This window comes from Hemibagrus wyckioides, linkage group LG22 (genome assembly GCF_019097595.1).
Source record: "Hemibagrus wyckioides isolate EC202008001 linkage group LG22, SWU_Hwy_1.0, whole genome shotgun sequence".
Classification (NCBI taxonomy): domain Eukaryota; kingdom Metazoa; phylum Chordata; class Actinopteri; order Siluriformes; family Bagridae; genus Hemibagrus; species Hemibagrus wyckioides.
The window spans coordinates 3448241-3464009 of record NC_080731.1 but is presented as its reverse complement, the minus strand read 5'-3'; the positions used below and the strand labels follow the sequence as shown (position 1 = coordinate 3464009).

The 15769-nt window shown below is 40.3% G+C and overlaps 1 protein-coding gene across 2 annotated transcripts in view; it reads left to right on the top strand.

Annotated features, from left to right (window-relative positions):
• Window positions 1–11269: 11269 nt before the first annotated feature.
• The window catches only part of kremen1 (kringle containing transmembrane protein 1), a 63253-nt gene continuing 58753 nt past the window's right edge, over window positions 11270–15769 (top strand). Inside the window, exon 1 of one of the 2 annotated variants that reach the window (XM_058375007.1) lies at window positions 11270–11653. In XM_058375007.1, the coding sequence (XP_058230990.1) occupies window positions 11578–11653 (76 nt within the window). In that variant the 5' untranslated portion in view covers window positions 11270–11577. The remainder of the gene's footprint in view (window positions 11654–15769) is intronic. The other variant, XM_058375006.1, reaches the window with a different exon arrangement.

Genomic DNA, 15769 nt, shown 5'->3' with positions numbered 1-15769 from the left:
TGGCTAGCTGACACTGAACATCCCAAAGAAAATTAGCTAATATTAGAGAATATTCTCCAGACAATATCTGCTAGCTAACACAGAATATCCCAAACAAAACAAGCTAATATTAGAGAATATTCTCCAGACAAATCTATCTAGCTAACACACAACATCCAAAAAAAAAAAGAGAATTAAAGAATATTCTTCAGACAAAACAGGCTCGCTAACTTGGAATATCCAAAACAAAGCAAGATAATATTAGAGAGTATTCTCCACAAACAAAACTAGCTAGCTAACACAGAATATCCAAAATAGAAGAAGCTAATCTTAGAGAATATTCTTACAGACAAAACTAGCTAGCTGATACTAAACATCCCAAAGAAAATTGGCTAAGATAGAATATTCCAATAACTATCTAACATTAGAAAATATCCCCCAAACAATACTAGCCAGCTAACACAAAAGGTCTCAAACAAAGCTATCTAATAACTAAGAACATTTTCTAAACAAAACTAACTAGCTAAAACAAACTCAGTCAAGGCTAGCTCCTAAAACTAGCAAACATATGTAGATCTGTAGGTAAAGTTAGAAGCTACAACAACAGCATTAGAAAATGTAATTACAAATATATATGATGCGTGGATATCATGAGCTAGCTAACTATTTATTTCAATATATTTATTATTTTTTAATTATTATTAGTTTGTATTAAACAAAAATAATTGGTAAGTGAGTTTATTTATTTATTTATTTTTAACTTCTTTTTTTTTTAAAAATTTATATTGAAACAATTTACAAGCAAAAAAACCCGAATTAATAACGGATTAATAATAAAAAACAAAATAAGACAAGCAGAAAGAAAACACATGGGGGAAAAAACACATGCAAAATAAATAATTAAACAAATACATTAAATTAAATTAAATTAAATAATAATAATTAAAAAAACAATAAAAAAGAAAACAATAAATAAAGAGTTTATTAATTTAATCATTAATTTTCAGTTAGCATTAATTAGCCAGTGTGTAAACAGTCAAACAAAACAGAACTACAGAAGTTGAGCACCAGTGTCCTGGTAAAAAAAAAAAATTGAAAAATTTAATCAAAAGTACATATTTGTGAAGTATAAGCACTCTTGGAATGCTGCTCGACCAATCAGATTACTGGAATGAAAATAACAGTTGTATGATTAACCTTGGCTAATTAGGACTAATTACCTTAACTAAATGTCACTAATGAAACCTTTACATAATCACATACATAATTACATAATGTGTCTCCAATGCTGAAAATTATTTTTGAAACAAAAACATCACCATTTTCCGACTTGTGTGTAAAATCTTGTAATAAATTAACTTGCCCTTGTTGAATTACGTTCCTTTGCACTGAAATAATTTGTACATGATATGAAATGGCACTGTTGCGGTGTGTACACGAGCGAGTCTCTGGTGTAAACCGGTGCCTCGGGTGCAAATGCGGTCTTCCTCCCACATGCTACACGGCTGAGGAAGAGGAAGACGAAGATGAAGATGAAGGGTGCAGTTGCAGGTGTGAGCGATTGCTGCAGGTGATCTGAGCCTCGTCTGCAAGAAGATAAGAGCAGCTAATAATACACACTTGGCTGGGTGACACAGCACTCGCACTGTAATTACAGGCTTCTGGAAACACAAGGGGATCTGTGTGCGTGTGTGTGTGTGCGTGCGTGTGTGTGTGTGCGTGTGTGTTTCTGGTGGTCTGCACAGGTGGGATGGGATGGTTTGGATGTTCACTTTTATCTCTTCAGCTTTGATTGTTGTAGAAGTTCTGATGGCCTTGGGGGTGTGAGAAAGATACGTGTGTGTTAATAACCAGAGGGGGGAAATAAAAGAGAGACAGAGAGAGAGACAGAGAGAGAGAGAAGTCCACTGAGAGAAAAACAGGTTTGAACATAAAAACACACAGATGATTCACAGACAGGAGTGGATAAGATGATAACCACAGTTTAGGTAGCTTTTAGATGTGTGTGTGTGTGTGTGAGAGAGAGAGAGAGAGAGAGAGAGAGACAGTGAGAGAGAGAGAGAGAGAGAGAGAGAGAGAGAGATGAGTAACACATCATCAGATGCCCTGAGTCTATTTTTTTTGTTTCATCTTTTAGTCTTTTACATTGTTTTTAAAAACGTTAACATTATTTTTTATCCATTTACAAAATCTCACTGCTAACAAATCGAGCCTGTGATGCTACTGGATCCCAAAAATTGGAACCCGAAACTGATCAAAACTTCTTTTTAGCTTTAATAATAATCAGTAGGAGATGATAAACAGCTCAGAACAGAACCTATAGCCTGCTGAATAAAATGAGCTATGAGCTAAAGAGAGAATAATATAAAGCTAGATGGAAATCAGTATTACGTGAAAGAATGTTATTAGGAAAACAGAGAAATTGAAAAGACAAGGATAAACCAGGAAGACAACAGGAAAAGACAAGGAAAAAACAGGAAGTCACCAGGAAAACACAATGATAAACCAGGAAGACAACAGGAAGACACAAGGATAAACCAGGAAGACACAGGGACAAACCAGGAAGACACAAGGACAAACCAGGAAGACACAAGGATAAACCAGGAAGACAACAGGAAGACACAAGGATAAACCAGGATGATACAAGGATAAACCAGGAAGACACAGGGACAAACCAGGAAGACATGAGGACAAACCAGGAAGACACCAGGACAAACCAGGAAGATACAAGGATAAACCAGGAAGACACCAGGAAGACACAAGGATAAACCAGGAAGACACAAGGATAAACCAGGAAGGGACAAACCAGGAAGACACAAGGACAAACCAGGAAGACACAAGGACAAACCAGGAAGACACAAGGATAAACCAGGAAGACAACAGGAAGACACAAGGACAAACCAGGAAGACACGAGGACAAACCAGGAAGACACGAGGATAAACCAGGAAGATACAAGGATAAACCAGGAAGACACAGGGACAAACCAGGAAGACATGACGACAAACCAGGAAGACACAAGGACAAACCAGGAAGATACAAGGATAAACCAGGAAGACACAAGGATAAACCAGGAAGACAACAGGAAGACACAAGGACAAACCAGGAAGACACGAGGACAAACCAGGAAGACACAAGGATAAACCAGGAAGACACAAGGATAAACCAGGAAGACACAAAGACAAACCAGGAAGACACGAGGATAAACCAGGAAGACACGAGGATAAACCAGGAAGACACGAGGACAAACCAGGAAGACACGAGGACAAACCAGGAAGACACAAGGATAAACCAGGAAGACACGAGGATAAACCAGGAAGACACGAGGACAAACCAGGAAGACACGAGGATAAACCAGGAAGACACGAGGACAAACCAGGAAGACACGAGGATAAACCAGGAAGATACGAGGATAAACCAGGAAGACACGAGGACAAACCAGGAAGACACGAGGACAAACCAGGAAGACACAAGGACAAACCAGGAAGACACAGGGACAAACCAGGAAGACACAGGGACAAACCAGGAAGACACAAGGACAAACCAGGAAGACACAGGGACAAACCAGGAAGACACAAGGACAAACCAGGAAGACACAAGGATAAGTTAAGTTGTCTTTACTTGTCACATATACATTAATGCACAGTGATTCTTCGCATATCCCATCCTTGGATGGTTGTGGGTCAGAGTGCAGGGTCAGACATGATGCAGTGCCCCTGGAGCAGGGTGGGTTTCAGGGCCTTGCTCAAGGGCCCAATGGTGGCAGCTTGGTGGTGCTGGGGCTTGAACCCTGATCAACGACCCAGAGCCTTAACCACTTCAGCTATCACCCCCCAAAGTGAGAAAGATACAAGGATAAGCTAGGAAGAAAACAGGAACACACCAGGACAAACCAGGAAACAGCATGAAGACCCAAGTGTACACCAGGAAAACATTAAGGAGGCACTAGAGAGTAACCAGGAAAAGCAAAGACACAAGGATAGATCAGGAGTATATGAGGAAATGGATAGCAGGAAAACACCAGGAAGAAACACTAAAAAAAAAAAAAGCTTGAATGACACCAGGAACATGCTGTCTATGGAGAAAACAACAGGAAGAGGCAAGAAAAAAGGAACAAGCAAGGAAAATGCTAGAAAGATGCAAGGAATATAGAAGGAAAACACCAGGAAAACATCAGGAATACACTAATATACTTCAGGAGTAAACAGCAGGAAAACCATCACAAGACCCACAGAGTCATCAGAAAGCCACTAGGAACACAGTAGTAAAGTATTTTTTAACACAGAACCAGAGAAAATATTAGGAAAACCCTTGGATGGGTCAAGAATACACCAAGAAGAAAGACAAGGAAAATTCTAGCATTTTCCTTGCTGTTCCTTTTTTCTTGCCTCTTCCTGTTGTTTTCTCCATAGACAGCATGTTCCTGGTGTCATTCAAGTTTTTTTTAGATGCTAGGAATATAGAAGGAAAACACTAATATACTACAGGAGTAAATACCAGGAATCCTCCATGATATATATATGAGGAAAACCATCCCAAGGCCCACAGAGTCATTAGAAAGCCACTAGTAAGTTTTTTTTAGCAAGAAACCAGAAATAAAAATACCAGCAAAACACTTGGAAGGTGTCAAGAATACACCAGGAAGAGAGACAAGGAAAATTCTAGACAGATGCTAGGTATATAGAAGGATAACACCAGGAAGACATCAGGGAAATATGAGGAAACCCATCCCAGTCATAAGAAAGCCACTAAGAATACAAACGAAAGACACCAGGAATATTTTATGAGGTAAAAATAATTCCTAAAGTTCTCGAAAGGGACTCCTGGACCCAAGGATCCACTTGGGAAGGGGAAGGAAAAGTCTAGAAATATGGAAGGAAAACACAAGGAAAACCATCCCAAGACCCACGGAGTCATCAGAAAGCCACTAGTATTTTTAACAAGGAACCAGAAAAAAATACCAGGAAAACACTTGGAAGGCATCAAGAATACACCAGGAAGAAAGAGAAGGAATATTCTACAATGAAAACTCTAGAAAGAATAAAGACCAGTAGAAAACACCAAGAATCTTTAGTGACGTATCAGTTAAACTCTAGGAAAATGTTGGAAAGGCACCAGGAATGTTTTTGTGAGGTAAAAACAGTTCTAAAAGTTCTCGCAAGAGACTCCTGGATCCAAGGATCCATCCGGAAAACTCCAACAGATTCTCTTCAATCCTCCAGCCCCTGAATCCACTCTAATCCAGGTGAAGTGTTGAATAAACTCAGACAGCGGCTCTGTACACCGTATCCGTCCCCCAGCGCTGGGAAGGATTAGGCTGTGTATTCAATCCCAAGAGTTTAATTGAGGTTTTGAATAACAGTAAGAACGTTTCGGAGAGAATGAAATCATTCAGCGTGACATGATAATGCTAACGTATGCGCTGTTGATTTCGTGCTAATTATACGGTGTGTATAACATTAGACAGGGTGAAGCCGTGCAACAGAGGTCAGAGATCCCGTAAGCGCAGTCAGCCGTGATGAAACCAACTCCAGGAACAAGTCCAGACCGGACCTGTGCGTGATTCCCTGCATGCCTCTGGAGCTGGATGAATTCCTGTCCCTTTTTTTTTTGGTTTGTATTTAAGGGTCCTGAACCGGTGACACTCGTAAAAATTGGAAAATAAACAGCCAGAATTCTGTTGCTCGGGACGACGGAGGTTTTCATGCACCGGAGTCTGTCTTCTGACCGTCGCACCAATGATTCATGAGCTCATGGTCACTTTTTTTTTAATGTTTTGTTCCACACCCAAACTGAAATATATTTCAGACTTGTGTTATTTTACACTAAGTGATCTAGCAGTGATTTTCTTTTTTTTTTTTCGTCAGGCTGATTTCATTCTCGTTCCCGCAGCCGGTGAGGTCACTGAAGATGCAGACCTGCTGTTATTTACAGCCTGAGTGCAAGTGTGTGTGTGTGTGTGAGAGAGAGAGAGAGAGAGAAATCAACAGAGAGAAAGACAGAAAGATGGAGAGAGACATAGAGAGAGAGAAAGAAAGAGAGAGAGAGAGACAGTAAGAGTGAGAAAGAGGGAGAGACAGACAGACTGATAGAGAGAAAGATGGAGAAAGAAAGAGAGAGACAGACAGACATAGCGAGAGACCGAGAGAAAGAGAGTGATAGAGAGAGACAGAGAGAAAGACAGAAAGATAGAGAGAGAGAGAGAGAGAGAGAGAGAGAGAGAGAGAGACAGTAAGAGTGAGAAAGAGAGAGAGAAATACAGAGAGAGAGAGACAGACAGACTGATAGAGAGAAAGATGGAGAGAGACAGAGAGAGAAGGAGAGAGATGGAGAGAGAGACAAAGAGAGAGATAGATAGAGACCAAGAGCAAGACAGTAAGATAGAGAGAGACAGAGAGAGAAAGTATGTGAGAGAGAGAGAGAGACAGAGAGAGACAAAGAGAGATAGAGAGACACAGAGACAGAAAGAGAGAGAGAGAGACAGAAATTCATATGATTCATTCCCACCAGCAGAGGGAGACAGTCTTCTCAGACTACATGAAGTCATTTTATATTTGTTATTATTATAAACTGCTTCAGAGCTCCAGGACTCACACCATGCCTCTGTTGGAGTGTAGAACTGTGTAGAATTTAAACTGCTTCAGCGCTCCAGGACTCACACCATGCCTCTGTTGGAGTGTAGAACTGTGTAGAATTTAAACTGCTTCAGAGCTCCAGGACTCACACCATGTCTCTGTTGGAGTGTAGAATTGTGTAGAATTTAAACTGCTTCAGCGCTCCAGGACTCACACCATGTCTCTGTTGGAGTGTAGAACTGTGTAGAATTTAAACTGCTTCAGCGCTCCAGGACTCACACCATGTCTCTGTTGGAGTGTAGAATTGTGTAGAATTTAAACTGCTTCAGCGCTCCAGGACTCACACCATGTCTCTGTTGGAGTGTAGAACTGTGTAGAATTTAAACTGCTTCAGAGCTCCGGGACTCACACCATGTCTCTGTTGGAGTGTAGAATTGTGTAGAATTTAAACTGCTTCAGCGCTCCAGGACTCACACTATGCCTCTGTTGGAGTGTAGAATTGTGTAGAATTAAAACTGCCTCAGCGCTCCAGGACTCACACCATGCCTCTGTTGGAGTGTAGAATTGTGTAGAATTTAAACTGCTTCAGCGCTCCAGGACTCACACCATGTCTCTGTTGGAGTGTAGAACTGTGTAGAATTTAAACTGCTTCAGCGCTCCAGGACTCACACCATGTCTCTGTTGGAGTGTAGAATTGTGTAGAATTTAAACTGCTTCAGCGCTCCAGGACTCACACCATGTCTCTGTTGGAGTGTAGAACTGTGTAGAATTTAAACTGCTTCAGAGCTCCGGGACTCACACCATGTCTCTGTTGGAGTGTAGAATTGTGTAGAATTTAAACTGCTTCAGCGCTCCGGGACTCACACTATGCCTCTGTTGGAGTGTAGAATTGTGTAGAATTAAAACTGCCTCAGCGCTCCAGGACTCACACCATGCCTCTGTTGGAGTGTAGAATTGTGTAGAATTAAAACTGCTTCAGCGCTCCAGGACTCACACCATGTCTCTGTTGGAGTGTAGAACTGTGTAGAATTTAAACGGCTTCAGCGCTCCGGGACTCACACCATGCCTCTGTTGGAGTGTAGAATTGTGTAGAATTAAAACTGCTTCAGCGCTCCAGGACTCACACCATGTCTCTGTTGGAGTGTAGAACTGTGTAGAATTTAAACTGCTTCAGCGCTCCAGGACTCACACCATCCCTCTGTTGGAGTGTAGAATTGTGTAGAATTAAAACTGCTTCAGCGCTCCAGGACTCACACCATGTCTCTGTTGGAGTGTAGAACTGTGTAGAATTTAAACTGCTTCAGCGCTCCGGGACTCACACCATGTCTCTGTTGGAGTGTAGAACTGTGTAGAATTTAAACTGCTTCAGAGCTCCGGGACTCACACCATGTCTCTGTTGGAGTGTAGAATTGTGTAGAATTTAAACTGCTTCAGTGCTCCAGGACTCACACTATGCCTCTGTTGGAGTGTAGAATTGTGTAGAATTAAAACTGCCTCAGCGCTCCAGGACTCACACCATGCCTCTGTTGGAGTGTAGAATTGTGTAGAATTTAAACTGCTTCAGCGCTCCAGGACTCACACCATGTCTCTGTTGGAGTGTAGAACTGTGTAGAATTTAAACTGCTTCAGCGCTCCAGGACTCACACCATGTCTCTGTTGGAGTGTAGAACTGTGTAGAATTTAAACTGCTTCAGCGCTCCAGGACTCACACCATGTCTCTGTTGGAGTGTAGAACTGTGTAGAATTTAAACTGCTTCAGCGCTCCAGGACTCACACCATGCCTCTGTTGGAGTGTAGAATTGTGTAGAATTTAAACTGCTTCAGCGCTCCAGGACTCACACCATGCCTCTGTTGGAGTGTAGAACTGTGTAGAATTTAAACTGCTTCAGCGCTCCAGGACTCACACCATGCCTCTGTTGGAGTGTAGAACTGTGTAGAATTTAAACTGCTTCAGCGCTCCAGGACTCACACCATGCCTCTGTTGGAGTGTAGAATTGTGTGCAGCAGCCTGGAGCAGGTCTTCTCTCATCTCCAGGGTGTGTTCATGTGATAATGTCTTCAGGTGATAATGTGATAATGGCCATCTCACCTCGCCGGGCTGAGCCTTTAAATGAGATTTAAACCTATAATTATAAAGGTGTTTTTCTCTGGAATCCGGACAGTCCATGAGCGCAGGAACAAAGCGAACATGAAGGTTATGGATGAAGAGAATACTTTATTTTGGTGTTTTTGTGACACTTATTTGCAAAAGTAAGATACAAATGAAGGTTAAAAATTCTTTTGACCATTGTTTATACCTTAAATAAGTAAATAAATAAATAAATATAGGAATAAATATATAAACAAATAACTTAATATATGAATGAATAAATAAATAAATAAATAAATAAAGTTTAAAAATTAAAATTAAATTAAATTTCAGGGTAAAGGTCTGTCCGAATTCTCTGGAAAAAAAATGAAGTTTGATTCTAATTTCTGTTTTTTATTGAAAAAATAAATAAATAAATAAATAAATAAATGAAAGCATGCGTACATATTTATGTGTATTAGCATGAGCTAATAACGAGTAATAATGTTAATAACTGCTTAGTAACAGTTGTTTTTAATCAGTATATGTTCTTGAATTTTTATAAACATTTCGATTAGAAAATATTAAAATAGCTTTTATTATTGGGCTTATTTATTTTCATTATGTAATTAATTTAATGTAATATTAATTACTGTTCATTTTATATAATATTAATTCATTTAATTAGCATCTTATTATTATTCCTTTCAGCTCTTTTATATTTTTTATGTATATTTTTATATATATTTTTTTAGATTTGTTCTTAATATATTTTATTATTAAATTGTACAAGTTTAAAATAAAATATGTGCACATGTGTAATGTATATGAAATTATTATTATTATTATTATTATCATTATTATTATTATTATTATTATTAATAATAAAACAGCAGTGTTGTATGATTTAATGAATATTTACTCGATGTAGATGGATGTATTGATGTAGTGCAGCGGGTGTTAGGAGCTCATGTCACGTTGACGTGTTGAATTTTTGAAGCCGTTGATCTTCACAGAAGCTTCTGGACCACCAGCTGCAGAACAGCCCTGAAGCATATAAAGGATTCGGCTCTGGATTTTACAGCGCAGTGTGTTTCAGGGATTTTCCATGAATCCGCTGCTCATTTCCCCCAAGCCATGATTCCAGCTATTCCTTTCCAAAGTTTTCTGGTGAAGTTCAGGAGCTGTGGTTTGTAGGTTTCCTCCAGGAAAAGCCTCTTCTGTGCAGCTCCTCCAAACAGAGAGGAAACTAACTAGCACTTCATTCGGGAAATTGAACATTTCCCAGACTTTTATTTCTAAGATTTTTATTATTCTGGCTGGGAAAATGTTCTCCATATTCTCCACAATCTATGATGCTGGAGGATGAAGAGTTTTGACATCTCATATTTAGTTAAAGATAAGTGGTAACTCGTAATTCCTGAACGAAAACACCCTCAACCCGGAATTCCTACTCGGAAACTAAGGAAAGTCCTTCTAACTTCAAGTTGCACAGAGTTGCATCATCACGTGACATCAAATCAGCATGGACGCACAATGAGAAACACGGTTCGAGGAACATGGTTTGACGAACAGTTTGAGGAACATTGTAAGGAACACTGAGGAAAACAGTTTGAGGAACAGTTTGTGGAACACGGTTTGAGGAACTGTTTGAGGAACAGTCTGAGGAAAACACGGTTTGAGGAACTGTTTGAGGAACAGTCTGAGGAAAACACGGTTTGAGGAACTGTTTGAGGAACAGTCTGAGGAAAACACGGTTTGAGAAACAGTTTGAGGAACAGTCTGAGGAAAACCCGGTTTGAGGAACTGTTTGAGGAACAGTCTTAGGAAAACACGGTTTGAGAAACAGTTTGAGGAACAGTTTGACAAGCATGGTTTAACCAACAGTTCGAGGAACATGGTTGGAGGAACAGTCTGAGAAACACAGTTCGAGGAACATGGTTTGAGGAACATATCGAGTTCAAGGTGTTGACTAGGTCTCTAAATTCCCCAGATCTCAGTCTGATGGAGCATCAAGTCTGATTCGGGGATGCTCCATTTCACAGCTTGCAGGATCTGGTGCTAACATCTTGGTGCTAGATTCCACAGCAGACCTTCAGAGGACCTGTAGAGCCCATGCCTTGATGAGTCAGAGCTGTTGTAGTGGCACAAGGTGGACCTTTATCATACCAGGTGTGGTGTGTGTGTGTGTGTGTGTGTGTGCGCGCCCCGGGATGGACCAGAGTGTATGCTGTAGTCTGCAACCTGATGTTTATTAACGTGTTATTACCTGTACACAGATGTACTCAGGTGTTATTAGAAACCTAACAGGAGTCATTAATGTTAATAATGTCAATAATCCGGATTTTTTTTCATTCACATTATCCGCTTTGAAAGTTCACACAGCCGTTTCTCGGACTCTCTTCTCCATTGTTGTTCACTAAAATGAATAAGTTTCTATTTCTTCAAAAAAACAAAAAACTATAAAAGTGCCCCGGCGCGCGCGAGCGCGAGCTCGGTGCAGGTATACACGGGGTGAATCCTCTGCCCGCCTGCCCGCCCTCCCCGGGGTTTCCTGTCACGTGATTCGGTAATAGGATCCTCACTCGTTTTTTTTCCCTTTTTTCTTTTCTTCTCCTCCCTCTTCTGTGTGTCAGTGTGTGTGTGTGTGTGTGTGTGTGTGAACAGCAGCACGAGCTGCAGCACGAGCAGCGGCAGAAGCGCGCGTCTCTCTCTCTCTCTCTCTCTCTCACACATTCACACTCACACACAAACACACGGAACTCGCTCACTCACTCTGTCCGTGGCTAGGGAGCGCACCGCGTTGTGCGCGCGCCGCCGTTTCGCCACACGGGAAGGTTTGCGGTTCCGCGCGCGGCTGCACGAGCTGAAGACTTTTCTCTTTTTTGGGGGGTCGGTTTGTTTGTTTTTGGTTTTGTTCTGCAGTACATTGGCGCGTGCTGTCTCTTCATCTACTCATGGATTCGATGCTGCTCTTCTTCCTCTCCTCCTTCTTCTCCTCCGCGGTGTCCGCGATCGGCCACTTCGCCACGGGTGAGTACCGGGAAATCTCTCTCTCTCTCTCTCTCTCTCTCTCTCTCTCTCTCTCTCTCTCTCTCTCTCTCTCTCTCTTTACTTCTCTTTGACTTCACGCTCCTGCACGAGACTCCTCGAGAAGTTGCAATAACCGGCGCAGTTGTCATGCATAGTGTCATGCATGTTTACTTTAAAAAACTTTTACACACGCTCTGATGTCACCCGTTCATTCGATCTTTTCGTTTTTCTTTTTCTTTTCCCCTTCGTTATGTTTTTTTAACGTGCACCGTGCGTGCGTGTGTGCGCGTGCGTGCGTGTTGTGTTAAAGACTCCCGACTCAGGTGAGCGGCATCCACTTGTTGTGTCACTTCAGCCACTTACAGCAGAGAGGTGCACGAGCCCTTCTGCCCTTTCTGTGCCTTTCTGTTCGCTGAATGCAGCAGATTCAGATTTATCTTATAAATATAATCAACTGTTATGATTTTTCAAAACAGTATGCAATAAAAAAATGCGCAAAACAAACAAACAAACAAACAATCAGCGGGGAATTAGCTCAGTCTGTGCAAAGCTGGATCTTTTCACGATCATCGTGATGTTTAGGTTTTGACAGAACTGTTTGACGAAGACGGGAAATAAATGTGTTGAAAACTTGTGACATCACAAGTCGGTTTAAAAGTTGGACGTAAATAAACAGAGAGAGAGAGAGAGAGAGAGAGAGACTCTGGTCAGCCACCTGCTGCTGTAATACTGATAATACCTCAGGGGGAAAAAAGGGTCCACCTTAAACGAGTCTTTAAAGGTACACACGTGTTTTAAAAGGCTTTACTCTTTATTTTTTTAAAAATAAGACTCCACCCTAAAGCATATGAAATCGGTTTATGTTGAAAATATCCGTGACGTGTCTGAGAGAAGTTGTGTGTAGTGATGATTAGGTCACAAGGTGACACTGTTTTGTGTCAAAACAACACTGGTACTTTTTTTTATCAGCAATGTTCATATTAATGGAAAATCTAGCAGTTCTGAACTCCCAGAATGCAATGCGGTGATACGATACTGAGCTACGGCTGAGACTCGGCTCCGCTGGTGAGTGATGTACGAGATGAAGGTCGTGTTCATGAGAGAACTGAAGCTCCGGAGAGAGTAGAGTATTAAAGTGCCGCTGCATCGTCTGTCTTTATACCGAGGTGATGTGAGGAGGTGGAACGGCATTGTGGGTAATGTAGGAAACCGCTCTAACCCAATTAAAACCAGACACTAATGTGGTTGGAACGGATGAAAACGAAGAAAACTGTTCTTCGGCATCAGAAGCGAAAACGAAATCTGTCTCGTGTGTGTTTTGAGGTTTGTTTGTAGAGCACATAAATCTCGGCAGGTTGTGCTGATTGGCTCATTCATCCCTGCAGCTCATCCGTTCCAAACACAACAGCCTGATTGACAGATCTGTCGTTTCCATGTACAGTACAGATCATAAACAGCTCATTCTGTGAACCGCAGTCGGGGGAATCGAGTCTTGTTTCAGCGGTCACGAGCGGTCGCAAGTCGACAATGGATTGTTTTCCTGTCCAAACCCGCAGATCTGGCAACATTCGAGCACAATGCACCATCATTCATACGTCTGCAGCGGACGAGCGTCTGTCTGATTCTGCATTGTGCTCATCTCTCTCTCTCTCTCTCTCTCTCTCTCGTTTCCGCGTTCAGACACCAGAGCGATGCTCACTTCAGACCACATAAGTCAGACGTCTCACTGCTGTAATCGGAGTCACGTTTCAAGTAAATCCCCAAGCTTCCTTTTTCATTTTTTCGCTCTCTTTAATTACAGGCTTCTACTCAAATTAGAAGTTACAGCCATCTGGGGCAGGACATAAACGTTGCCATCTGTACCTATGCATTAATGTCATGGTTTGAACTTTGTGCAGTGGAGAGCAGTTCGGGTCACACGCGGTCCTGTGGAGGAATATCACACCGGTCCAGAGAGTTTATACTGAAGTGTCCGAGTCAGAATTCAGGTTTTAGTCAGAATCAAACTTACTGAAGAATCAAAGACACGCTCCTCCCTCTCTCTCTCTCTCTCTATTTCTCTCTCTCTCTGTCCCTCTCCCTGAGACTTTCCTTATGATCACAACACAGGATCTCAGAAAAGAAGCTTCTAAACTCCTCATCATGAAGTTTTTCTCTCTAGCCATCGTCTAGACGATCAGGGCTTAACTTTTTACTCATGGCTCTGTTCCTGAATGTTTTTAAATCTAAATAAAAAGCTAAATAAAACCTTCTGGATTTGATCCCTTAAAAAAGCAAACAGAAAAAAAAGATGGACTTCTTGCTAGCGTGTCAGTAACAAGCGAAAACCGAATTTCAGTGAACACTGTTACACTATTATTTGTACAGTATTTGTATTTATTTATTCAGTTTTCTTCTTTTTTATTTTTCTCTTCTGTTTTTATTTGAGCAACTGTAACATGGCAAAGCAGTTTCCCCCTGGGATTAATAAAGTTCTTTGTATTGAACTGAATTGAATTGAATTGGGGCAGCATGGTGGATTAGTGGTTAGCACTGTTGCCTCACAGCAAGAAGGGTTCCTGGGTTCAAATCCTGGGTTCGAACAGGCGGGGCCTTTCTGTGTGGACTGCATGTGCCTGTGTTGGTTTTCTCCGGGTACTCCGGTTTCCTCCCACAGTCCAAAAACATGTACATTAGGTTGATTGGTAATTCTAAATTGCCCATAGGAGTGAGTGTGTGTGGTTGTCTGTCTATATATGTGGCCCTGTGATGGACTGGTGACCTGTCCAGGGTGTACCCCTGCCTTTCACCCAATGTGTGCTGGGATAGGCTCCAGCAGATCCCCGTGACCCTAATTAGGAATAAAAAGGGTATAGAGGATGGATGGATGGATGAAATGTGATCAACTGTGGTGAAATGTGATCATACCGAATTCTGATATTTGTTGTGAACATTAATCATTTATATCTAAATGTTTTTAATGCATTGCACTGCTGCTGAATTGATTGCTGCTCTGATTGGGTTGTACCGCTGTTCCTAATAAAATGGACAGGCATCAGGCATCTGATCCAATCAAACATCCCCCTCCAAAAAATAAAATAAATGAATAAAATTCCTAATCAAGGCTTTTTTTTTTTTTTTTGATGAATGTTGTCAGATGAAGTAAAATCTCACGACCCTTTAATTAATTTCCGTCTCGCTTCTCTTACTCACGCTGCTCAACGTTTTCAGATCAGATCAGATCAGAGCCACCGTCTAAATCTTTCTAATCTCTTCATTTTTATCAGAAAATTGCTGCAGCGTTTTATTAAACGCTCCGTTAAATACTCTATAAAATACACGGTGACTTTCAGAGTGCTGAATATTTCCACAAGCAGCATAGGTCTATTTTTGTTAATTTTTTTAATTAATTTATTTTTTATTCATAAATTTTTGACATATTGTTTAAATCAAATGATAAAAAGTTGTAACATTAAGAAATGAAGGCCAAGGTGGTGAAAACAAATATTAATATATCTTAATAATTAATAACTTCACAATAAACATAAAAGAAAAAATTAAATGTTTTAACATATTAAAAAATCTTATTCATAAATATTTCCAGAAAAAAACCTGATTAATTAAATAATTTTAATCTTAAATAAAAATAAAAATGAAAAAAAGGTTGTGAAAAATATTTTAAAAATATTTTAATTTTAAACTGTTTGTGAAAGAAATCTATTTAAAATGATTTTAATAAAATTAAATAATTAAATTAAAATGGATTATTTATTTATAAAATAATCATTAATTATAATAAAAAAAAATTATAACATAATAAATTAGATAAAATTACAGGTAAATTGATCCCAGTCTGCGAAAACATTTGAGAAGCTCTGAATATTTCATTTATATGAATTTTTCATGTCATTAATAAAGTAATTATGAATAATTTCTGTCAGTATTTCAGCACGTTTTAGCTTGTGACATGGCTGTTGGTTGATTAGGTTCGATCTCAGGACCTCGTGTGAAAGGACACGGTAAAAAACCGGGTGTTGTTTTGCTCCGTCTGCGTCTCCAAGATGAAATGGTGAGGTGTTTGATTTACACGGATGGAAACTCTGTGAAGTTTGTTGTGGATGAACTCAGAACGTGAGT